The sequence below is a fragment of the Barbatula barbatula genome (assembly GCF_947034865.1).
Source record: "Barbatula barbatula genome assembly, chromosome: 13".
Lineage (NCBI taxonomy): Eukaryota > Metazoa > Chordata > Actinopteri > Cypriniformes > Nemacheilidae > Barbatula > Barbatula barbatula.
The window spans coordinates 13,340,415-13,366,694 of NC_136776.1; the positions used below are offsets into that span (position 1 = coordinate 13,340,415).

At 37.5% G+C, this 26,280-nt stretch overlaps 4 protein-coding genes across 4 annotated transcripts; 2 read left to right on the top strand and 2 right to left on the bottom strand.

The window, feature by feature from the left end:
• Positions 1-780: 780 nt before the first annotated feature.
• sec13 (SEC13 homolog, nuclear pore and COPII coat complex component) lies at positions 781-6,862 on the bottom strand. The gene is made up of 9 exons (XM_079471858.1): positions 6,653-6,862; positions 5,630-5,674; positions 5,337-5,452; positions 4,763-4,914; positions 4,470-4,603; positions 3,839-3,972; positions 2,769-2,889; positions 2,528-2,674; positions 781-1,783 (listed from the first exon to the last, which is right to left on the bottom strand). The coding sequence occupies exons 1-9, from the start codon at positions 6,653-6,655 to the stop codon at positions 1,673-1,675; spliced, it is 963 nt and encodes a 320-aa protein (XP_079327984.1). The 5' UTR covers positions 6,656-6,862; the 3' UTR covers positions 781-1,672.
• Positions 6,863-7,047: 185 nt separating this feature from the next.
• On the top strand, positions 7,048-16,007 carry cand2 (cullin-associated and neddylation-dissociated 2 (putative); the record flags this gene model as incomplete). Its single annotated transcript, XM_079472073.1, has 15 exons — positions 7,048-7,115; positions 7,620-7,763; positions 7,862-8,016; positions 8,206-8,329; positions 8,410-8,666; positions 8,801-8,906; positions 8,997-9,142; positions 9,233-9,519; positions 9,683-9,824; positions 11,059-12,558; positions 13,293-13,388; positions 13,596-13,765; positions 13,859-14,023; positions 14,279-14,386; positions 15,658-16,007. The coding sequence occupies 15 exons, from the start codon at positions 7,048-7,050 to the stop codon at positions 15,880-15,882; spliced, it is 3,693 nt and encodes a 1,230-aa protein (XP_079328199.1). The 3' UTR covers positions 15,883-16,007.
• A 7-nt stretch (positions 16,008-16,014) lies between these two features.
• Positions 16,015-17,706, bottom strand: rpl32 (ribosomal protein L32). The gene is made up of 4 exons (XM_079472074.1): positions 17,637-17,706; positions 16,900-17,000; positions 16,587-16,768; positions 16,015-16,182 (listed from the first exon to the last, which is right to left on the bottom strand). Exons 2-4 carry the CDS (start codon positions 16,993-16,995, stop codon positions 16,053-16,055), a joined length of 408 nt encoding a protein of 135 aa, XP_079328200.1. The 5' UTR covers positions 16,996-17,000; positions 17,637-17,706; the 3' UTR covers positions 16,015-16,052.
• A 1,405-nt stretch (positions 17,707-19,111) lies between these two features.
• On the top strand, positions 19,112-25,652 carry ssuh2.1 (ssu-2 homolog, tandem duplicate 1; the record flags this gene model as incomplete). The annotated part of the gene is made up of 12 exons (XM_079471886.1): positions 19,112-19,205; positions 21,056-21,151; positions 21,463-21,547; positions 22,107-22,236; positions 22,390-22,450; positions 22,546-22,670; positions 23,173-23,235; positions 23,797-23,876; positions 23,954-24,046; positions 24,250-24,355; positions 24,561-24,668; positions 24,968-25,652. 12 exons carry the CDS (start codon positions 19,112-19,114, stop codon positions 25,100-25,102), a joined length of 1,176 nt encoding a protein of 391 aa, XP_079328012.1. The 3' UTR covers positions 25,103-25,652.
• Positions 25,653-26,280: the final 628 nt, after the last annotated feature.

Below are 26,280 nucleotides of genomic sequence, written 5' to 3' on the forward strand. Positions count from 1 at the left end.
CTTACGCACACCACAGACATTTACTTGGACATCTTGCGCGTTTATTTCAACACATAAGCGAATATGCATACAGTCGTCAATGACAAATCGCCTTTCTTACCTTCGTCGTGCATTTTCTGCAGACAGAAAGTCAGGTTTATCCTCCAGCTTGGCATGTCAGATAACTAAGAGTAATGCGTTACGCGGAGACTTTCAGATGGTGATGGATACGCAGCACGACGAGGTCTTCTGGTGATCAGGTGTATCGTGGACAGAGCGTGTAGTGTTCATGCAGTGGTCCATGAGCGAGCATCAGCTGTCACTCCGGGTCCAGATGAGGACGCGCACATGCACCGCGCCGCGGAGATCGGAGCGCAAATGACGCACGGAGTGTCACCGCCTCCATCAAACTGTGAGACACTCGGATGCATGCAATATGCTAAAATCCAAAGTTAAACCCTTGGATTGGGTCTGACATCACACATTTGAAAAAATGTGTACAGCTAACGGGATATTACTACTGCACTTATAACTTATATAAGGGGAACTGGGGCTAGTTGTCACATGGGGAAGTTGTACGAGCTATGGGACATTAAGTTGATATTATGTCATGCGTTTCGAGTCAAAACTCCTATTAAAAATGCTTTATTTCTATATTTTGGTGCATGTCCAATTGCCATTTATCTGGGTTGAATTAAGATCTTGTCATTGATGTTTCCGGCACTAGTTTCACTCTGTGAAGGCCATTTCTGAAAACAATAAATCAACACATTAATCTAAATGACACCTCACTTGCTTTTTGTTAGAAACTGGCATACAGTGTTTATTTCCTCATCCAGATGCAAATTCATGACTATAGGCCAGAAGAGAATATTGGCAGGCCCTCGTTTTGACCTTTCAAACCCTTCAGCAACTGTGCCAAGAATTTATGTTAGGGATAATTTCACATGACAGTAATGGAAACAACTGCCACAGTAAATTCACGCTACAGAAGTTGAGATGTTTGAGACGGATACATGCAGGTGATGCCATCTGCTTCAGTCCAGGTGTTGTTTTATTATGGTCAAACCTGTTAAGAGACATTATTTTATAATGCTTTTTCTTGTTAAACGTAATATTCAGAAAGAAACGCCGTACAGAATGGAGACTGTAAAAAAGCTATTTAAATAAACATTACGTAGCCAAAAGTGGGGGGAAAGAAGGATATGTGATGTCCTGAAATAGATTATTAGAGGCAAAGCCTGTTATAACATTTTGATTATAAAGACGAACATGTTGATGAATTAAACACAATAGATAAGACAAACAAGTGCAAGAGAAGTAAATATGCATGACTATAAAAAAGTAAACGTGAATATTATAGAAAACTTTATTCTTCAATAGTGTGCAGATCTTGAAACATATCCACGGTTGCCAGATTATTTGGACATTTAGTCTATATTCACTAAATTCTCGCCCATCTCACTTACATGACTTATTTCTTAACATAATTAACATTAAGTGTTGTTTTTACACACTATACAAAACATCCTGTTTGAAAACAAACCAAAAATCGGACAACCAGAATTTCATTTCGGTGTTGCAACCTGGTGATCTGCGGGCAAGAGGTGCCTTTAAACGTTTTAAGAAAAGTCTTTGAGGGATGATCTGAGGTCCTTTATCCTACACGTTTGGAGATCGGAGGAAATGAGCTTCATTGCTCGTTCTGTTGGTTTTCTGTGATGGAGGAAACGGCCCCCTGGCCTTTGTTGACGTCACTGATACAAGCCCACTGGCCGTCCACAGGCTCTTTCCAAAGGGTCACCTGCGGGCAGAAGTTAATAGAAAACCTCAATCAGGTCACCATGAGGACTTTTAAATAACGTTTCACAGACAGCATCTTTCATTCAGCTACAAAAATGTAAAAGAACATTTGGCCTAATAATGAATTTACCCTTATTAGTTGATCAAGACTACACAAAATAAGTGAAAGTATGCCGGCATTTAATAAAAGACTATTTAATCGGATCTCATTTATAAACCTTTTAGCATTATTAATCTCACAGAATGCAGGCGGTTTATGAATGCATCAGGTAATAGTGCGTTCATCTGTAAAAAACAAGCCCGAGCCAATCTTTGTGAATAATGAGAAGGTGTTATATCTAATGAGAAGCACAACAAACAGAGTCGTCGTTTATATAAGCGGTGATGCTAAGGACGGATTCCACAGCCAGGGTTACCCTGAGTTAAAACAACACTGAAACTTGAAAGTGCTTTAATACCCAGGCTCAGTAAAATAAGTAATGGCGTTGGGTAAATGGCTGCTCTGCGGCACCGAAAGCGGCCTGTGAACTTTTTTCAGTAATCTCACAGGATGAGAGCCAAAGCGTTTCAACATAAATTTCATGCTAAGTAGCCAATGAATCACAGTGGATTTGTCGCAAAAGATTTAAGGCCTGTTCTGAATTTACAAGTGGTCATCATTTTCTCTAACTTCGGTGTCAACGTTGTGGAACAACATTAGGTGTTTTATAAAACAAACAAACTGTTACAGGAAAGTTGCGCATACTTTGTTGTCCCCGCCTGACACAGCTAGGATGTTTCCAGTGATAGACCAGCTCACGTGCCACACCACGTCGTTGAATTTGTGGAGGAGTTTGGCCGTCCAGGCGTTGCCCGACGGGTCATCGCACGTCCAGATAAACACACGGCCATCCTGTAAGGTTTTTAAAAAGAGTTAAACGTGTTTCTGGAAATTAAAAAAGGATTTTATAGTTGGAACATATAGTGTACAGTTTTTCTGACGTTACCTGAGAGCAGCTGGCAATTGTGCTAGTCGGTAGACCAATGGAAGGAGCCCAGCCGACGTCTCTCACCCAATCACTGTGTGCCTCCAACTTCTGGTCCTCTTTCCATTGTCCATCTTCCTCTCTGACGAAAAAGTATTAATATTCATATCAACCATTTTGATGATATGAATAATATTGATAATATAATTATATATTAGTAATAATTACATTTACATGTATTTTTCCTCATTTGTATGAATAGTTTTGGTTATGGTTATAAGTATAAGTATAAATCCAATGTTGTTAAATTCATGCTTAAAACAAAAACAAATCTGCTTTTTAACATAACACACAAACAATACAATTAATAACAAAAACATAATTTAAGGCTTTACACAATAAATATTATGAATAGGTAAATACAGCTGCGAAAACATTAAGAGACCATTTTAAAAAATCTAATGCGTTTGGATGAAATGATCATTTTTGTTTTATTCTGTGAACTACTAACAATATTTCTTCCAAACTTTGAATACAAGTATTGATTATTATTTTTATTATAATTATAATTTTATTTGAAAACTTCAGAAACAACAAAAAAGATCTGAAATATGGCATATTCACTGAGCAGTACAAAATAAATATTATTGGTACATGTATATAGGAAAAATAAAAAAATATTAGGTCATAACCTGGATTATGACAGTTTTTATGTGTCTTGTAATGCTGTCAGTCTTTCACATTACTGTTGGATGACTTTAGTCTAATCACCCCTGAGGTTTAATTTTGTTGAAATTCAATAGAACTGAAATAAAATGGCAACAATACATCTAGAAATGCTGATGAGATGAACATTTAGAATGATCTCCTATTTTTTCTGCGACCGTATAAATATTTTATTTTGAGATATTTCGAAATGCAATGCTGCGCAACTATTATTGCTGTATTACTTGTTGTATAGTGCCTACATTAACATATAAGCACAAAATCTTTGTGTTACAAAATAGAGAGCATTAATATGAAGCGATGCGGTTAAAGCTGGCAGCAGGTAACCGAAACAGTACACGCTGTAAAATAAGTTCGGAGCTTACTTCCACAGCTTGACCAGATTGTCACAGCCTCCAGACACGAATCTCTTGATGTAGTTGGGCTTCTGTCCTGATGGCTGCTCTATCAGACTCCCGGGGACGACAGCTGGGGCCCAGCTCACTGCGTTACAGCCGATCTGCCGGAGACAAAAGACAGCATGTAACTCACAAGACTGCGGACTAGATTTAACATGTTTTGAATAAAATATGAGTGATGGGATGCTAGAATGCTGCAAGGGGTCTGCAGGGGTGCCACTATGTGGTTGCTGGGGTGATAGTCTGAGCCTCAGGTCCATCGAGCACCCACAATCTGTTCAACTAACTACCTGAAGCATATTGTTTATAAACTTGAAATGACTTTTTTTTTACATGTGCACTAAACTGAATGGCTGAATTTATAAAAAAACAGTGAAAATTAAACACATTTCTCAAAAGCATGGTTTAAATGCATTGAAGCATGGTTCTTCTATCAATTTATTTGATCAAAAACTATTTGGTTCAAACCAATATGTTTCTCAAGACATCTATTAATGTGTTCAAATAAATTTCCGCTAACCCCATTCCCTAAATGACCAAACAAACGGTGTCATTGGCTGTTTTGCGTGTCAGTCATGTGCTTTCTGCGAATACTCACTGTGTGTGCATTGTTGATCTTTTTAATATCCCAATGGCCATCGCCTGAACATGTTATTACTGAAATGGCACCATCTGAGCTGCCACAAGCCAGAATTAAGCCAAAGTCATACGGTCCCCAGCAAACAGAATTCACTGCGAGAAAACAAAACACATTTAAACAATTTTAACAAGAAAACAATTTACATTACAATGACATTTGTGCATTCAGGGTAAACACTTAATGACTACATTCTATGAGACTTGATCCCACAACCCCGATGTTGCAAATGCAATGTTGTAATCTAATGTTACCTGAGGAGTCGTGGCCTGTGTATTCATACATCTTATCCCAGGTGCCGTTCTCCTCTTTCCAGATGATCACCTTCCTGTCGTAAGAGCAGGACGCCAGGATGTTGCCATACATGGGGTGAGCCCAGGCAACCTGCCACACTGGACCCTCATGACTGCCAAGAATGACACAAAACATTCAAATGTGTTTATGTGTGTGTGAGGTGTTATTCAGATTTTTTGCCAAATTGGACCACACAGTGGATTACTACACGCACAGCGACCAAAAAGCAGATCACAATAATTCAATGTAATACTTTTTGGTTGACTGATAGATAGCTTGATCAGTCATCAGTTTGATCTTGGTCAGGATTATGTATCTTCTGATGGGGTTTAATCCAGTCGTCATTTCAGGAAGTTTACTCAAAAATGCAGCTGTCCAAACTTCGCAAATGTTTCAAACAATACAAGCTTATATCCAAAAGCATTAAAACTTCTGTAGACAGACCTGATAGAGCCCTGCTGAGCCGAATAAGTATCACTGCATGAGAAAATTTTGCGTGTTACAATTGATTTACATCAGCCCTACATCACTTACCCCCTGAGATCGGCCACAAGGATCTGTCCACCGTTTTTGACATCAAAGATCTTGACAGAGCGATCAGAAGAGCAGGTGGCTAGTCTGGTGCCGTAGTAATCCATCTGAGCATCATGCTAAAGACGGGAATAAAGAGACACAGTTATAACGGAGTTACTTGTATTACGTCGTATTAATAGATGCTAATGTGGATCTGTATTTCAGAGGAAGGTATAGATATTATGTGATCTTATGGGCATCTATAAGTGAACTGAACTGTTATTGCTACAGGGTATGAATGAGAGAATACTCACGATCATGTCCTCATGTGAGGTGTCCACTGTATTGATGACAGACACCTGAAAGATATAAGACCACAGACATGCTCAATGTCACTTTCTCAAAACTTCATGATTTGATTACCGTACTGTTTATTTAAATAACCTTAAACCTTCCAAAAATCCATAATGGTTTAACTTTAATAACCGTAGTTCGTTTGGTTTCATTTGTTGTAATGCTGTAGTAAGCACATATAGAGTACAAGTCAAATGTTTGGAATTTTATTTAGATTTCTCCACCTTATATAATATTAGTAAACTCATCAAAAATATATTGAAAAGAGTATTGAAGGAGTCCACAAACTACTTAGGGCTCTTCGTTGGCTGATTTTCCTTCGTCCATTTTAATTCTTTTTAACACAATTTCTGTTTTCTAATGAAATGACACAATCATACTTTTGTCTACAAAAGTCATTTCAAACATTTAAGCATACAGATTGTAATTTTCTAATAAGTGTTTGACACAAAAATGTAAACGGGACAGCCACTGTTATATATTACAGAGCAGAATAAACATATTATTTTAACCAAAGTATTTGTAGTAAACTATGGTAATCTCTCTCTCTCTCTCTCTCTCTCTCTCTCTCTCTCTCATATATATATTTATATAAATCTGATATAATAAAACAAGGATGGTACATGTTACCATAGACACATTTTGCTTAGGGACCATATACCATGATTGAATGTTTAAATATTGAATGCTTATATATTAATATACCGTAGATTATTTATTTAAAACATGGTATTACTATGGTACGTGTCCAAGAAAAAAACGTATATACTATGGTAACGTAAACAATTCAGAGCTGCTTCTTAGACTCTATTCTCCAGAACACACAATTGCTGTTTTAATCAAATAAATATTCTATCAGAAGTTTTTATTTTAAAACTACAGAATGAAGATTGTTTTGCCTTCCAGTCAAACCGCCCAGGAAACAAATGTTTAAAACCATTATCAGCTATTAATGAATATACAGCGAATAACGACACACTCACCATGTTTGTAAACGACTCCTAACAGCTTGTTTTTTAATGTTATCCTATAAATATGTCTGATTTGCGCTGCTTATCTTTATTACTGTAGTTATTTCAGACGTGGCACACTGACTGCCGGTGCGGACTGCGCTTCCGTTACCAAACTCTCCGGCCGGAAACTCGGAACGTACAAATGGTTCCGCTGATGCGTCGAACACAATACCGCGACTCAAGTGCATTCCAACAGATGGCGACAAAGTGCACAACATTAATGTCGCTCATCTCTATAAATAACTGCGCGCAAGTGTCAGATTTCCCAGCTTGTCCAGACGGGCGCGATGATCTCCAACTTTTTGTATTAAATTGACATTGTCGCGTTATTCCCGGTCTTGGTTGCGGTACTTTTAAGAGTCAAGATGTCGAGTGTCACGTTTTACATTTCCAACCTGTTGGAAAAAATGACATCTACCGATAAAGACTTTCGGTAAGGCGGTGTGTGTGTTATAGACGCATGTTTTTGGACATAAAAATAGCTCAATGACAAAGCAAATGTCTGCATTGTTTATGTATACCTGAAATAAAGCTTTCAAGATAGCTCAAAGAGTGAATTTACATAAATATTGACTTTATAAGGAAATCACGGAATGTATGTCATAGATTTAAGCCCTAATGTATAGTAACAGACTGAACCAGACTAAAGTGGTTTTGCTGGTCTCGTAGACTCTCCAAGCGGGTGCTAAATACAGTAAACTAATAGAATAATAGCCAAATATACAGAATAGAATAAAACATTACAGAAATGATAATGGTTTTAATGGTACAGATTGTGTTGGTTTAACGTAAACTGTAATTGGTCACTATAATGGTCTGAATCCTTTTTTCTCTATGCTTATAGATTAAGACAGAACAGTGTTTTTCTGAACCATGTTGAGAATTTATTGAAGTTATGTATATCAGAACTGAAAAAACAGATGTGTTTTCTCTAAAGGTTTATGGCCGCCAATGACCTGATGATGGAGCTTCAGAAAGACTCCATTAAACTGGACGAGGAGAGCGAGAGTAAGATCGTGGCCATGCTGCTCAAACTCCTGGAGGATAAAAATGGAGAGGTTCAGAATCTGGCTGTCAAATGGTAACAAAATAGGATCTTTGTTAAGGTTTCTGTATGAAAAACAGAGTACGGAATTTGTCTCATGGTTTGTGACTGATGATTATTAATGGTTCGTGAAGTCTTGGTCCTCTAGTGGGAAAGGTAAAGGAATGTCAGGTGGAGACGATGGTGGACACGCTTTGTTCCAACATGGTGTCCAATAAAGAGCAGATGAGAGACATTTCCAGCATGGGCCTGAAGGCCGTCATCGCTGAACTGCCACCAACACCTATAGGTAACCATGGTAATGCAAATTTATGGTCTCCTTATTTTCCACGATGTCAACTCAAATCACAGATATTCATTAAAATGATTGAATGACTTTTCGTTGCTTTAAACCACTGGGATTCGAACCCAAGACCACTTGTGATTCAGGAACAACTTACTCAATGATATCATGATGGTAATTGTCATTTTGTTCAAGGTTCAAATCTTACGGTCAACGTCTGTAAGAAGATCACATCTCAGCTGATCGGAGCTCTGGGAATGCACGACGATGTGTCTGTTCAACTGGAAGCTTTGGATATTCTCTCTGACATGCTAGGCAGGTCAGTCAGTACGGCTTTCAATGGCGTACAGAAACAAACTGTAGTTCATACCTGCTAAAAAACATGCTTCATTTATATAGGTTGAGCACTGCTCTCACAGGCTTCCATCAGTCAATTCTCAGCAGCCTACTCACCCAGCTCATAAGCCCTCGTATGGCTGTAAGAAAACGCTCCATTATCGCCCTGGGTCACCTGGTGCCTAGCTGTAGCTCCGCCCTCTTTACCCAGCTCACTGAACACCTGATGAGGGAGCTGTCCCGCGGACAGCCCACCGCCAACGTCGGGACATACATTCAATGCCTGGCTACGGTCAGCAGACGAGGAGGACACAGGATCGGTGAGGGCGAACTGTATGCAGTACTGCTCTAGTACCAACAGAGAGCGGTGTTCGTTAATATAGCATTAAACACACTCACATTGTGTTGAACAAATTAAAATAATACAAGAAATATAATATTGAGTCTTGTGAAGGTGAACATCTGGAGACGATTGTGCCCATGGTGGTGAAGTTTTGTAATGTGGAGGATGATGAGTTACGCGAGTTCTGCTTTCAGGCCTTTGAAGCTTTTGTTAGCAGGTAAACGTATTTGTATGTATTTTTATTAACTTTATTTCAAATTATTATATTATCTTATACATTCAAATTATTGTATGACTATTTGGAAAGATGTCCAAAGGAAATGTCCTCTCACATCCAAACGATTATCAAGTTGTGTCTAAAATACATCACCTACGACCCCAATTACAACTACGATGCTGACGAGGACCAAGACGATGGCATGGACATTGAGGACAGGGATGATGAAGATCAGGGTAACGTTTGTCTCCATTTTGTCTCCATCATCGTTTCATCATTGGTTGCCATGGTCAATTCGTCATTCTCTTCTGTAATCTTCTCTACAGAGTCAGATGATGAATACAGCGACGATGACGACATGAGCTGGAAGGTGCGACGTTCCTCTGTTAAATGTCTGGAGGCCATCATTAGCAGCCGCAGGGACCTTCTGGTGGAGCTCTACGGGTCTGTAGGTCCAACCCTGGTGTCCCGCTTCAAAGAACGAGAGGAGAATGTTAAGACTGATATTTTCTTAGCTTTCGTGGCATTGATGAGACAGACGAGACACCCTCACGGTCCCACTCTGGACGCGGCGGCTAAAGAGGAACCGGCGATCACTCTGTTGAAGAAACAGGTGTGTTGGGCATGTTTATTTACAACGTCGAAACCTGTGTGTCCCATGAAAAGCAGTGAATTCAAATTAGTTTCTGATTCTATATATTCATTTTGAATCATTTCAGTCATTTTATTTCTTATTTCAAATTTTTATGGCAAACATCTGTCGTTTGTTCTCACAGGTGCCGACAATAGTAAAGGCGCTACACAGACAGCTGAAGGATAAAAGCATGAGATGTAGACAAGGCTGTTTTAGTCTCCTGACAGAGATGGCCAATGTGCTGCCGGGTCAACTAGGAGAGCACATACCAGCCCTAATTCCAGGTTAAATTACAATTCTTGTTTTTTATAAAAAATAAATACATAAATATACTTTACATAAATCTTCAATGTATAGTAACTGGGCATCAATTCTTGACAATATCTGAAATTTGATGTGTGACTTTCTTCTGTGGGAGAAAAAGTGAGCTACTCTTTAAACTCTTTATCTTAAAGTCCCCTTGAACCGGAAGTTGCGATCGTTTTCACTTCCAGGTTTTGACGCATTCCTGAGTGAAATTGAATTTTCAATGAGAAAATAGGCATGGCTTTCGTCTTTCTCTGGGATTTGATTGGTTGACTAAAAACTGCTGTTGCATTTTGAAATGAAACTGGCAGCAGACTGACAGTTGAGTGGGAGGAGTTAAAGGATGCTCCGCCAAAGCCGTCTAACATAGGTCATCTAAGATGGATAGTCATTACAGGGCAGAAGTGCATTTTCAGATTTTAATTGAAGATAATGAGGGCACAAATTTTTTTAAAAGAGAATGACCCACCTTGATAAACTATTTACTATAAACGCTGCAATATTTCATTAAAAAAAGGCATAGTAATTTTTTATTTCAATGGGACTTTAAATTAAGATACATTTAGTTGAGAAGCAAAATGACCTTAGTCTTGCTTTCTGGGGGAAAAAATGTGTATCCTTAAAACAATTCTGGCAATGTAGTAAGAATATAACATAAATAATAAACATATATAACAAAAATAATAAACAATAACTTGAATTCAATTTACTAAATAAAGTTGAAACTTTTTGATAATTTTTTCTTATCCATTGGTACACTTCAGTTTCATCGGGATGCACTGGCTCGAAGTTAGTGTGTTTGGTTATGATAAAACTATTTATTTTATATTGAACTTATTTGTATATTTTATTGTATATTTATTGTATTAAATTAAATTAAACAGTTATTGATTCTTTTCGGATGTCTACCGGAAGTTAAGTTTGGACCACATAACGTTTGTTTATATTGTTGCTATATTGTCTATACTTTTAATTATGCATAAACAAGTCTTATAAAACCATATCATAGCTTTGTGTAATAAAAAAGTATTTGACATATTATTCACTGAAAATCCATCATAGCTGTCAAACCTCATACACATACCTGCATTTTTTATTTTTACACATCATGCTACATTTTAGGTGAACAGGAATATGCACGGGTGTCTACTGGCTTATCATTGGAAGTCTGTGCAATTGCAATTTAATTAAAAACTTAAAATCTCATTTTAGGTATCATTTACTCCTTGAACGACAAGTCAACCTCTACAAATATGAAGATTGATGCTCTATCTTTCCTCAATGTCCTTCTAAGTAGCCACAACCCAGAGGTCTTCCACCCACACATCAATGTAATTTTACCTCCTGTAATCCAATGCATCGAAGATCCCTTTTATAAAATCACATCTGAGGCCCTCCAAGTCACCCAACAGATAGTGAAGATCATCCGACCGCTGGATAAACCCAGCTCATTCGATATGAAGCCTTACGTGAAGAATGTGTTCTCTTGTACGCTAAAGAGGTTGAAGGCAGCTGATATAGACCAAGAGGTCAAAGAGAGGGCCATTTTCTGCATGGGTCACATTTTGAGTCATCTAGGTGACCAGCTTGGAGCCGACCTGCAGCCCACCTTGCAGATATTTCTGGAGAGACTTAAAAACGAAATCACAAGACTTATAGCGATAAAGACATTGACCCTCATTGCGTCATCACCACTTAAAATCGACCTAAAACCAATTTTAACAGATGGCATCCCAATACTCGGATCCTTCTTACGGAAGAACCAGCGTGCCCTTAAGTTAAACACGATAACAGCCTTGAACGTCATTGTTGCTAACTACAGCGACAGCCTCAAGCCTCCGATGATCGAATCTATTTTGACTGAGGTGCCTGGATTGATTCAGGAGAGTGATATGCATATCTCGCAGGTGGCCATCACTCTTATCACCTGCATGGCCAAAGTTTGTCCAAATTGCTTGAGCAAGATCGGGGGCACCATCTTGCCCGAAGTGCTCAACTTAGTCCATTCCCCATTGCTACAAGGAGTTGCCCTAAATTCAATTCTCGACTTCTTCAGGGTCCTCGTGGCAACCAAGGCCAACAATATGAGCTACAATAATCTCTTAATGGCCTTAAAGGGGCCGTTTTACGAAGCCAAGTCGTTCGACACATCCGCGCATAAACAGTCCTACTTCTCAGTGGCCAAGTGCATAGCGGCGTTGTCGGCAGCCTGTCCCAAAGAAGCCTCCGGAGTGGTCACAAACTTCATCCAAGAGGTCAAGAACCCCAAATCCTCGGAGTCGCTCAGGATTCTAGCTCTGTTGAGTCTTGGGGAAATTGGACGCCTTATGAATTTTGAAGGACAGAAGGAGCTTAAGGGCGTTTTAATGGAGGCTTTCGGATCCCCGAATGAGGAAGTTAAGTCTGCCGCCTCCTTCACGCTGGGAAACATCTGCGTCGGAAATTTAGGAGAGTACCTGCCGTTCATGCTGAAGGAGATCGAAAGCCAACCGAAGAGACAGTATTTGCTTCTGCACTCGCTGAAGGAGACGATCAGCGCTTTATCCGCAGAGTCTCTCAAACCGCACGTGGAGAACATCTGGGCGCTGTTGTTCAAACACTGTGAATGTGCGGAGGAGGGTACGCGCAATATCGTCGCCGAATGTTTGGGGAAACTCACACTGGTTAATCCGTCTGAGCTTCTGCCGAGGCTAAAGAAACACCTCACTTCAGGTAATAAAAGATGAAATGTTGGTTTGACTATCATCTGTAGATCACGGGCTGGTTATTGTAAACAAATACATTAAAGCAACACTTTAAATCTTTTGCTCACGGGTTCCCCCATGTGGTTGATAAGCACAATTGACTTCCCCGTGGGCAGCGCAATACACATGAATTTGTTTAAGTAAACTGATGGAACCATTGAATGCAGAAATGTTATTTGGAAACCACATCGCACTCTTCCGCAGGCAGGGGATGGACGGGGCTGTGAGTACCGACACGAAACACAGAACTTACAGAGTTTGGTTGTAGCCGCTAGGAGGCTGCTCAGGTAGCAGCGGCAGTAGAATTCGTCCGGGTTAAGGCATTATTTTAAGGTTGAAAATCTACAAAGTGTTGCTGTAACATTTAATTTAATTAAGGTGTATTTTAGCATACGTTGTATAATAATGTCAGTAGAATATATTAAAATAAACTGTGTTTACTATTTTTTGTTTCTCCATCTGTGAATAGAATTCATGTTTATTTTGTCCATTTGTATCATCAGCAGCTTTTTGCAAAAAAGAATTACATGCATTTTGTTTATTTACATATAATATATAATAATATAAAACAAGCTGTAAATTGTCAATGTTACACTGATACATTTATAAAAGGAGTAAGTGAGATTTTGTTTTTTTATATGTCTCATAATTCGGTTGCTCAAATATACACATCAGAAGCAATTTTGCTGTTGTTTGTTTCAGGTTCTCCACTGTCCCGCAGTACAGTCGTAACTGCAGTGAAGTTCACCATAGTCGATCATCCCATGCCCATAGACTCACTTTTAAAAGGATGCATTGGTAAATGTGTATTATTTACACCTTAAACTTTGTGACGCTGTCTGTAAATACGTCTATTTCTAAAAAATGTATATTGTAGAAATAGAAATTTAATAATTAACCAAAAAAAGAACATTTTGATTTTTTTATGAACAGTGTATAAATCTTGATTTTCATATATATTTGAAATAATTGAACTAAATATCCATTTTTTAATTCACCTATTAGGTGACTTCTTGAAAACTCTTCAGGACCCTGATCTCAATGTTCGGCGGGTGGCTTTGGTCATGTTCAATTCGGCAGCCCACAACAAGCCCTCTCTGATCCGTGGGCTTCTGACCTCACTTCTCCCACATCTGTACAACGAGACCCATATCAGGAAAGACCTGGTCCGGGAGGTAAACTTGCTACAACTTTAAAAACACCCATGAAAATGTTTTGCTTATTGACTTTAATAAAGTTTTTTTTTGAACGTTTCAATCATTTGTCAGGTTGAGATGGGTCCCTTCAAACACACGGTAGATGATGGGTTGGACGTCCGAAAGGCGGCGTTTGAATGCATGTACACTCTACTGGACAGCTGTCTGGACTGTCTGGATATCTTTGAGTTTCTGAATCATGTGGAAGAAGGTCTGAAAGATCACTATGACATTAAAGTAAGTATATTCTGGATGATGTGGGAATTAAGAAGGGTTTGGCCTACTGCACACTTGAAGGAAGTTATTGTTTCCATCATTTATAAAATATAATTACACATTATCCATATTATAATATCTAATTTGTCACAATTAAACAGATTAGTTGCCAGTGTATTCCCAATATAAACTAAACATCATGTTATTGACAATATTTAACATAGAACATGATTAAGAATGTTGTACAGTAAAATTATCATTTTTCTGGTTCTATAGATGCTGACATTCATTATGCTCGCCAGACTCTCTAAACTCTGTCCAGCTGCTGTGATACAAAGATTGGACCGGCTAGTTGAACCACTTAAAGCTACGTGCACTACAAAGGCAAGTTCTACGTTTTTAAAAAATTGCGTAAAAGATCCAAAAACGACTTTCATGGCTATAATAAAATGAAATTAAAAAGGAATCAGTAGATGCCTGTACAGTATTATGCAAAAGTTTGGGCACCCTTTTGAGGCACTGTTATATTTTGCTCTGTCTTCATAAGAAAATAATGTAGTTATAGACTATTTAGTTTCTAGAGAAATCTGGATAACATGATGTTCTCAGACAAAGATTCTTAGTGTAGATGGGTTGACTTTTACGAAACAAAATCAATGGTAAAAAATAGGTTGTGCAAAAGTTTAGGCCCCTTATCAATTAGGTAAATCTGGATACCTGTATTCACTTATTTGCAAACACAAATAGATTTTATTAGGTCAATGAATCCTTATGCAGCAAACACAGGTGCATCCATTTCATTATATGTAAGGTAGCTGATGGGTAATTTCTTCTCGATTCTCTGCTGGAAGCTCTGCTCATGACAACTTCTAATGGCCTAAAAACACTTTTAGAGAGTTATTGCAAAAGTCCAAAGTCTCCACCACCACAGAAAGGATCAATCCATGTGGAAGGGCAAGAAGAGTATTTGGAAAGTAAAGATCAAAGGCAAACTGCAGACCTCCTCCAAATGGGAGCTCCCAAAATATCTTTGTGTTGAGAAACGGCTTGATGGGTAGTTAAAAAAGCAGAAAAACCTTTTCTGCTTACTGCCAACAAGCAGTTTGAGATATGCGAGGGATTATCGGGACACACCATAATTAGTTTGGAAGGATGTACTGTGGACTGATAAAACAGAGTTATTATACCATGCAAAGGCTAAAGAAAGCTGTTCTACAAAAAACTATTCCCAACTTGTACTGGAAACCTTGTCAAAGTTCAGTGTCACATGGATAATAACACAGTAAAAAACTCTTAACCCATTATCAATTTTTTTAACTCACGCATCAGGTCACACAAAGGTTTGAGCTGCCAATGACAATGAAGGGTCTTGAATACCAGCAGTTGGAATCTGGGACTATCCTTTATTTTTTATGTTAAGAGATTCTATTAAATTAGTTTCTTGCCGATTCTTGTTGTATTGTTCTGAATAAATGTTATTTGAAAACTCAAGTTTCCTTTCCATGAGGTGTAAGTTTTATCCAAGTAAAGCTGCATCTTCGAAGTTTAAATTAAAGTCATTTTCAAGGGTGCCCAAAACTTAAATTCCGAGATTGGTTTGTCTTTCATTTTTAAAATTTTCCATCAACTCAAGTCTCATCTGTGTGCATACAAAGGTTAAAGCCGGCTCTGTCAAGCAAGAATTTGAGAAGCAGGAAGAGCTGAGACGTTCCGCCATGCGTGCTGTTGCTGCCTTGCTGTCCATCAGCGAAGTAGAGAAGAGCCCTGTTATGGCCGACTTCGCCAATCAAATCAGAAGCAATGCCGAAATGGCAACCATCTTTGAGAGCCTGCAAGGAGACCCCTTAACAGGGGCTGTGGAACCCATGGACACTACTTAGGATCCCATTAAACCCTTGTGATATTGAAAACTGCATTGTTCTTTTTAGAGTTTTGTTTGACAAAGCTAAACCTGTTTTATAGTCAAATGCAAACTAAAATGTGCATAAAAAAACGTGACAATTGTATTTTTTTAGTTTTTCCACTTTATTGAAAAGACGAGACAAGCAGATTATTCGTTTTCCTCGCTGCGGAGTCTGGCGTTGGGGTTTGTGACCTTAATGGCCAGCTGAGCTGCCCTCTCCACAATAAGCTTCCTTTTCTTGGAGGACACATTGTGGGCAATTTCGGCGCAGTAGCTCCTGCAAATAAAAAGTTAAGGTTACCACAAGCCCTGTCATTGTAGTTTAAAAGCAATAATGCCTAAACTCATTCAAAATGAATGCATTTTGACGTCAGAAACATAAGTAAAACACCCCAAGTCTCAAAGAGACGCCTAAGACAAATGATAGTCACTTGTTGCAGATTATCTTCCACCTGCTGGCTACGAAGAGAGCTAGAGGTGGAATGGGCATTTCCTCTGCCACACTATCGCTCCAAATTTAACACCTGACAGAACATGACCGATTCAGCAGGTATGATCTTGGAGACATGCACATTTCTAGCTTCTGACCAAAATTAAAGCAAGATGATCATTTTGGAAGGAGTCCACTTAACACACGCACACACCAAGAGTTAGCAACAAATACAACATTTAAACTCTTACTTGTTGCTCATCATAAGGACTTCAAGTTCCTTGACGTTGTTGACCAGGAACTTCCTGAAACCAGAGGGCAGCATGTGTTTGGTCTTCTTGCTGCTTCCATAACCGATGCTGGGCATCAACATCTGACCCTTAAAGCGCCTTCGCACTCTGTTGTCAATACCCCTGGGCTTCCTCCAGTTTTTCTACACAGAACACAGATGTCATAGTTACACACTGTTGTGTTTGGTTGATCAGGACCTACTAGAAAAAAAAAACACTTCACAATGAAGAGAAAAGTAAATTCAATACAAATGTATTAAATATGGTCTCTTACACTGATCTTGACATAACGATCTGACTGATGTCTGATGAACTTCTTGGTCCTTTTCTTTACGATCTTAGGTTTGGTGAGGGGTCGGAGGGCTGGCATGGTGCCTAAAGTAAACAAAAGCAACAAAACATTTAAAAATAAAGCATCAGTTTAGGTAATACCTCATTCGTGGAGCACAGAGATGTTCATGGACAATCGTAATACTTCATGACACACATCGAGTACACCTTTTAAAGTCGGCAAACATTGCTAGCGCACTTATAAAACGTCAAGACTAAAATGAGAAAACAACACAGTCCCTAAACAAGACGTATTTTAATAAAGACACTTTAATTATAAACTCGCTTCCATGTTCGTTAACAGTTAACAACACATGTTGGCCGTGCAGGAAAACAACACACGCTATCGCAAGATGCTAATATAGCTAACCTTAAATGCTAAATTGACAGCTTAACGCCCTTGCGGGACTATTCAGAGGTTAAACACGTTTCTTTGGGACGCTTAGGAGCAAATTGTAGGATTTTGTTCGCTAGCTTCGATAGTTCACATGCACCGAACCAACAGCCGCCATATACGGATCCTGTGCGCTAAATCATATGAATATCTAAACTTCTGTCTCTCTGTGATCCGCGATATTGCTGCGTTTAAATGTAGAGACGAATAACACAACATCAGTTAGTAAAGATGAGCGATTTTAATAAATCTACTAAAGGATGAATGAAGATTTCGCTTGAGCTCACCGGTCGGTCTGTCTCTACCGAACACAGTCAAGGAGAAGAGAGGGAAGCGATGCAGCGAAGGCCCGGAAGTACTATCAGGCAGCGGAAGTTGGTACAGATGTGAAATTGTTCCGTCCACTAGTGCTGACTATTTTAAAAAGTTTAATGTACTTTTTAGGGTTTTCAATTATTAATATGTGTATTCTTGTGTTTTATACTTTATTTTTGTAAAAACGCAACTTTACAGTAAAAAAAACACCAAGGTTTCAACCGTTGTACTGTTCACTTAATGTAGTCTCGGCTGGGTGTCTGTGTTTGTCCTGAAGGAACGTTATTTCTTCGCACAATGAAATTGCATTAAGCTGAATTTGATATCAAGGCAATTTTTGTGATTTGTTTTCAGAACTAACAAAGTTAATAGTTAATATTTTTTTAAATTTTTATATTTATTATTTTTAATGCTACATGGTCTTTCCAAAAATGTTTATTGGTAGTAAAACTAACAAATGGTAATCTGTGAAAAACAAGGTTTCTACACGTGCTTTTAGTAAGGCTGTTGTTGAATTCTCAGTGGTATTTAATCATTTGTGAATAATTCGTTTTTTAATAGACGACAATGCCCAGTCAGTTTTTACAGATGCTGCTCATTTTTGGTCAAATACATGGCTATGGCAGGCTTTGTGCAAATGTCTCTTGAATTTAATGAATTTACTAAGATGCAATACATGGTTCTATAGTTCTCTGTGAAATTTGCTGAAATATTAACATTTTAAAAACTTTTAGAGACAGTATTTTATGGTAGAGAAGGTTATGACTGTAAGCCATGTCACATAACTTAACAATTTACAATTCTACAATTGTGACCTTGTCTGTGGAATCCAGGCTAAAGTCTCTTAATGTAATCAAAGTTTGATTAAGTTATTAATTTATTTTTTACATGGCATTACTCAATGGCAAAAGTCAGTATTAAAGATATTAAGGTAATATTTTTCAAAGAATGTTCATTACATTATGTAGGATGACATGACAAAAAGGGTAAATCAAATGGGTTTTCATTTCTATATGTGTGCAATTACATTTGTATATATTCTTATTTCTTTTAAAATATCATTATATAATCTTACGTTGTGCTTCATTTGAATGTCAACATTTTGTGGGAAGTTGTGAATCAATAGTTTTCATTACTGGCAAAATAATGGCCGTCGAATCTATATTTCTAGTTAGAATGAGCATCAAGAAGATCTCCATAGTCGAAGGGGTACTGAGAGACATAAGGTTCTGTATCAGGGACGACCCAATACCGACAGTGTCTGCTGAGCAGCCTGTGAAAAGTCTAGGCAGATGGTACAACTCAAGCCTGAATGACAAAGAAAAAGTACAACAAGGCAAGAGATTTTTAATAGCCTGGATAATAATGAAGTATCACTCAGACTCCTTTAAAACGAGTCAAGCTGAGGGAACACTATTGTGGGCGTGTCTTTTTTTGTGCACAATTCATGCCATACTTCAGAGTTTCACTTGGTGAAGAAGCTCTCAGCGAAGGTGGCACGCTGCATTTCGTGTATATTATGGATCATGAAGACGACATAGGTGGGTACACAATGCTTAAAAAGATTTTGTAAATGCTTTTAAACGTCTTCTGCTCTCAATTTCATTACAGTTCACACTTCTCATATGTTCAGTGTTTGCTGAGAAGAGTTTGCATGTAACTTTGAAAGGGTTCATATACAATATGTAGTGTAAGCATGATTTTTGAACCATGTGGCTATGCATAAAGCAGAAACTTTAACTAAACATATGTGTTGTTTTAAAACGCTTAATTCTGAATTTAGATAGATGGCTTTGCCTTTAACCATTTGGTGACAAATAAATATCACATGGTTGGCTTCTCATAAACACATGAATTTTCAATATGTAACACTAAAATGCTCGGATACTAAAATACTTATTCTTTTATATTGCCAAATATGTAAGCTAAAGTTCAGAACCACACTTTTGTTTTAATGATCAAAATCATAAATCTTTCTTATTTTCTAAACTGACAGAGATGACTACTGTAAATTTATGGTTTCAGATCCTTGGACCATACTAATAAATTAGAATCTTTTTTCAATAAATGTGCAAAATGTGGATTTTCACCAATGGGTTTTCACAGATATGCATCTCCGTGGAACATTTTTTATTTATACACAGTAAAGGGGTATTCTGAGTGAAGATGTACAGCAAATATGAGTTACGGAAAGAACAAGAAACAGGACGAATACTGAGTGACACTCATCAACATCTCATGGTCATTTAACTAAAGCTCATGTTACATATGGAGGTTTGGCTCAGCATTTGTCCTAAACCAATGCTTAAGTCAAAATTCAAGCTTTTTGCAACAATTTCACTTGTCTGTAGCTGTATGAGACAATATGTTAACTGCCTTACAATGTGTTCTTTACATACTTCTTAGAAACTATTTTTTACTTGCTCTAAATTATTTTACAACTTTCGTGTATCCCAAAAACAAATTCACATTCTAAAACTGTTATATAAATGTTACTTAAATGTTTTTTTGGTTTGCTAATACAAATCTATGCCACAAATATTGATTGTATTCTTAAAGCAACAATGACCTACATAATTCATTGTAGACTGAAGAAGCGATTTACAGATAATTTACCTTTACATATTTACTGTGTTACTACAAGCACCTACACTTAATGCCAACATCATTATTTTATTATATTATCACGTTTAAGTGTATACTTTTCCTTTCTGTATAGCAGCTATTTATTTACGGATAGGGGACTGTACTTAAAGTTCAACTTCAGATAGTTAAATGTTAATTTAGGCTAACTATTGTTAACAGCCCTTATATCTGTAGAGCTCCATGTCTCGACACTTTTAATATCACTAGTTGCTGACCTCAAAGAATAACGTTTTCATAGTTACAGATAGAAGTTTGATGGATGCGCGTGCTAAGTTAACTTTTGAATAGTATCACAGATTACATGCTCCTTCCTTCATTCACTGGTATATTTTGAGGTCATTGTTCACGCTAAATCTTAAGCACGATCTCCGCTTAAGGAAACCCATTCGAGGCGATATTTATATCCACTTGTTAGCAACATTGTTTATGAACATTACCAAGCTGATTGTGAGAAGTATTTATATAGTTCCAAACACAGATGCTGACGTCCCAAATTACCATCTGGCAAATACTGATTGCAAAAAATTATATTTATACTTTGTTGCTTTGTAATGCAACATTAACATTTATTCTAGTGGGAGAGAGTTTATGATGTTGTGTTTTCAATAAAGCTGTTCATGGCGACAATATGTAGCCCAACACAAAAAGTCAATTCAATATGGGTTCCTTCGGGAATTTTCAACGGTTTTAACACTTGATTGGACGGTCAATAGAAGTGTCACAGTTCCTCTCTTTCTTGCCGCAGACACATTTGACCCCAGCATTCCCGAGGAGGGTCCGTCTGCTCCACCCCCCGGCTGGCTGGACAATGTTACAGGTTATGAGGAGCACAAAGGTGGAGGTCAGAGGGCCTCATGTATACATTTCACACAGAAATATTAAACACAGACCCAAGAGATTAAAAAGTGAAACGTGAAGACCAGCTTCAAGAAAACTTAGTGATGTACACGTTTGTGCAAATATGTATTATCTAGAATTATGTTTTAAATAGTAAAAAGATCACCCAGATGTATTTACAATGTAAAAATGTGTTAGTTATTAAAAATTTGCCTTTGTTAAAAAATCATCATGAACGTCAGTTTTTAATGCGTAGATGTATTTTGACTTAAAGTTGTTTTCTCTCTTGTTTTCTATGATTTCTTTCTTTTGCAGAGTGCACGGATCAAATTTGTCCCCCTCCACCAGACTATGTCCCTCGGCCTGAAAATGAAAAGAATGCTTTTGTTTCAAATGTTATGTGGGTAAAACGTGTTGGGGTGAGAACCAGAGAGGCGTAAATTACATTTCATCAACTTGACCGAAGAGTCAGAACAAAAAAATACCATAGTTTGATCTGCAATAGCAATATATCACAAATGTGTATCGTATCGAAATACAAAGCAATATGTAATTGTATCATGACCCATCTATCGTGATATGTATCATCGGGAGGCACTTGCCGATACACAGCCATAGATGACTATGTACATATTAAAACGCCTTTTTGGCACCAATGTTTCAGCCATTTTGAATCATCTGCTATCCATAGGCTTCTCTCCACGATACAGTTACACTCTTTTGGCACCAACTGACTTATTATGTTCAGTGATGAGTTTTGGCTTCTAACTCCAAATTGATTACGATTTTACTTGTGTCATTTTGGCAGTAGAAAGAGCTTTCATTTGATATATATATATATATATATATCTCCATTTCACCCTAAATATAATTTACGCCCCTCTGGTTCTCACCCCTTGTAGCATGCCTATATACACTTTATTCATATTTATTTATGATATATTTTTCTGATACTGTAGGCTGCCCACTGTCTCAGAAGATGCAGCAAGAGATGCTTTACTGCAGTTTGTGGGTAAAAAGTGGACATATAGCAGCAAGCCTGCCAAAAATCTGATCTTTAAAGACATGAGGCCTTTTACAGTTTACCGTGTAAGTTCCGCCGCAATAGTAGCACCGTTGATTTGGCAACCACCTAAAACATCCATGAATAACCACGACAGTTTTCCTCGAAATTGTAAGACATTTTTGTTTAATTTGCTTTGTTTTAAGTTAATAGAAATCCTTTGTCCTGTATTTTTTCAGTACCGCTTGGAAACATTTACAGAGTCCAGATCAAGTGTTTGGGAATCAGAGCCACACACAGGTGCCTAAAGTGTCATGAAATGAATACGTGAGAAAAAATATGATTTAACCTGAGATTAATCTCTCTTACATTTTTACAAAATGATGTCTGCTCAGGTCAGTGTGTGGATGGGCCTGAGAATGGAGCGAGTCCTCCACCGTGGCAGGTCCAGGTGTCCTACCCACCCAAATTCACAGATTTTGTTCAGAAAGTCAGGGTGCCGCACTCCTCTTTTATAAAGGTATTGCAGTCCATTTATTGTTATACACTTCTTGAGTACTAAAAAATAACAAAAAGTAAGTTTTCGATTAATGTTCACCTCTATTTCTTCACTAATCAACTTTAAGGTGTTGCAAATATAAGCGAAGATACCATTTTCAAACACCTCTTCTTTTAAGAGTTACAGTGGGTCATTTTGGTGCCATAGCACACATTATTAATGATAAAAACAATAAAAAGAATAACAACCCTAAACGGTAAACAAAGCTTTACACTGACCTTCAGGTACATTTCCAAAGTAATGCTACCAAAATACAGTTCTCATACGACAAGCCAACAACTGCTAATCTCTTAGATTCCGGTTTACCATGTATGGGCTCTGTGCACGCACAAAACGCTATCATAATGCTTTGACCTTTTCATAGTTGTCTGTCAGGGCAATTATTCCTCATAACAACAAAGCAAATTCAAAGTCATAATTTTAATGGAGTTCTTATGCCTGCTGTATTTTATTGCGATTACAGACTTGTTACCGATGTCAAGGTATCGGCCGAGTCAGGTGCACGCACTGCCGTGGAAAAGGATGGGTGGGTCGAAGTTTCATTTTAAATCTTTATTTTATTTGCTATTATGCCTTTTAATGCATGTTTTAAAGGGATGCACCCAAAAATTCTGTCATGAATTACTCACGACTGTGTTGTTCCAAACATTTATAAATGAGTTCTTTGTTCGGCTGAACACAAAGAGAGATATTTATGATAATGTTGGCAACCAACAGTTCTGAAGCCCCATTGACTGCCATAGTAGGACACATTTAGATGGTAGTCAAAAGTGTCCCAGAACTGTTTGTTTTCCTACATTCCTCAAAATATCTTCTTTTGTGTTCAATAGAACCAAATCATTACCAAAAATGTTTTCCTACTATGGCACATAATGGTGCTTCAGGAATATTGGTTGCTAACATTATTCTAAAATATCTCTCTTTGTGTTCAACCGAACATTGAAGTTTATACATGTCTGGAACAACTATTCATGACCGAATTTTCATTTTTGGGTGGTGTCAATTAAAGTTACCCTTTAAACAGTGAAAGCCTGTCACGTACGTTCTCTTGAGTTACCCGTAATTTGTTTGTCTTTTTGTGTATCAGACTCGTTGTATGTTTTGTCACGGCTCTGGTCACGTTCACCACCGAGGGTGCAGGAACTGTCACGGTAGAGGAAGAAGAAGGTATTTTTAGTGCATTTGTTTCTTGTTGTTACCTGAAATGTTACTTGAATATAAAATGTGCTAATTCACTTTTTCAGGTGCGTCTCTTGTCAAAGAAAGGGTCACCAAATCTGTGTAACGTGTAATGGCCACAGAAACCTTGTGCATTTTATACGACTCACAGTTACATGGTAAACATGCTGACGAAATCAAATCCATTCATTCTGATTTACATAAAGTCTTCTTTAATTTATTAAAGATTATTTAACCATAACATTTGAGAGAGTTACTACGGTAAATGTATAATTTTAGTTACTTTTCCTTCTGTTTTTGTTTTAGTTTTGAATGCACAAAAAATATGTTCAATAATGTCCGTTCTGACTGTGTTTCTTAGGAAAAACCAGGTGTTTGAGTTCATTCCTGACCGTGTGCCTGAATTCCCCCTAAAGAAGTTTGACAAGGTGTCTGGAGAAGCGTTCTTTGTAGATGAAAACCTCCTGGTATAGATATGTTTCTTCATTTCTAAGCACATAGTGATATTTGTAACAACAATCCCTTGTTATAATGTTTTGACCTGATGCATTAATCCAAAACGTATCACTAATGCGTATTGCATAACTATTGTAAAAATTGTGAAGTGTTTCACGAAGTAAGGAGGATTTTTCAGCCAAAAAAAATAGATTTAGGGAAAATGCTTGCATTCAGGTCTATCCGGTAGATGGCTTTCCCGACCAGGACATCTGTGAGGCTTCAAAAAGGACAATTCAGAGTCATCTCCTCAAATATTCTGCTGTTAGCCGCATCTTTCAGCAGGTAGGCACAATATATTTAGAGCAAACATTGCATTATAATGTAATTGTGACAGCTACACTCATTATTCGCAATAAATATAATTGTTCAAGCAAATGAATATACGTACTTATACGAAGTAATATAATGAGACTTTCGTGCTGCAAAGCATGTAATGTTCAAGAGGGTGCAACTAAACACTTGACCACTAGAAAGGGATTTGTTTGGTTCAACAAAGATATTAAAATAAACGAAAGGCAAGATTTGACAAAATCTATTATATTTTCTTTTGAACTAAGGAAGAAACTTTTATTTTCTTTCAGCGACAAACAATTGAGCTGGTTCCTCTCACTCACGTATTCTACACGTACAATGGGAAAGACTACGATTACTTTGTTTTTGGTAGAGAAAACAAGGTTCACACCACCAAATATCCCTCATCCTGCAGTATTTTGTAGTGTTTCTACTCATGTTCTTCTGGGGACCAAACGCATAATGCATCATGAGCTATACTGGCACAGCTTTTTTCTTTTGTCTGAGTGTGCATCTACAAATTTATTGGGAAAGTATGATTTATAATTTGTTTCACTATTTTTGGTAATAAAATGTCACATAAAAAAAGTGTACATAACATTACAGAAAGATTTGCCGTGAGATGATTTCAACAGAGACGTGTGTGGTTATAGATACAGTATATATATGTATTTCACATTCATTGTCATCCAGCTGCGGAACAAAATAAGATACCGCTCTCAAATTTGTGTTTAGGTAAAATGGTTGTTTTAATTTCATTCTGTGATCTACTAACATTATTTCTCTCATATGTCAAATCAAAATCTTGTTTCTATTTGCATTTATTTGCAGAAAATGAAAACTGGAGAAGCAGGTCAAAATAACAGAAAAAGTGTTCTGTATTTTTACAGACCTCCCACTGCAAAGAAAACAAGTTCATATTCACTTTTAGGCAATACAACAGTGATAAACATGCATTTAGGAAAAGTTCTCAAATATTTGTTATGTGAAAACCCAGATTTTAATCAGTTTTCATGATCTGCAAAAAATACAGAACATCCTTTCTGTTATTTTGACCTGTTTCTCCCTGTTTTTCCCTAAGCTGATCTCTTTTCTACTCTTTCTATCAAAAAAGAAATGTATGCTTTTTGTTGTACTTACGTTGTTCCAAATCCTTCCATTGTTTACCTCATACTTTGGATAAAAGCGTCTTCTAAATGACTAAATGTAAATGTTTCATGTGTCTTGTCACACTGTCAGTTTTTTACATTGCTGTTGGATGACTTTGTGTCGCTCCTGAGGTTTGATTTTGTTAAAATTCAACAGAGACTGGACTGGAATGACCACAATCTCGAAATACTGATTCATTGAAAATTTCTATTTGGATTATGTAAATATTTTAACTCATAAATTATTTTGTGTTGTGACAAATTGGCAGTGACGTCGTTGATCCACTAGGAGACGCAAGCTGATTGTTTTTCCCCATAAGGAATACTTGTCCAGCGTGAATTTGATAAATTCCTATAAAATTGTTTTTTTCCCTATGATGAAACTTTTACCGTAACTTATCTGTCATATTATATTGACGTCGAGAAGTATGTTTTGATGAAGAGACTCCCTATGC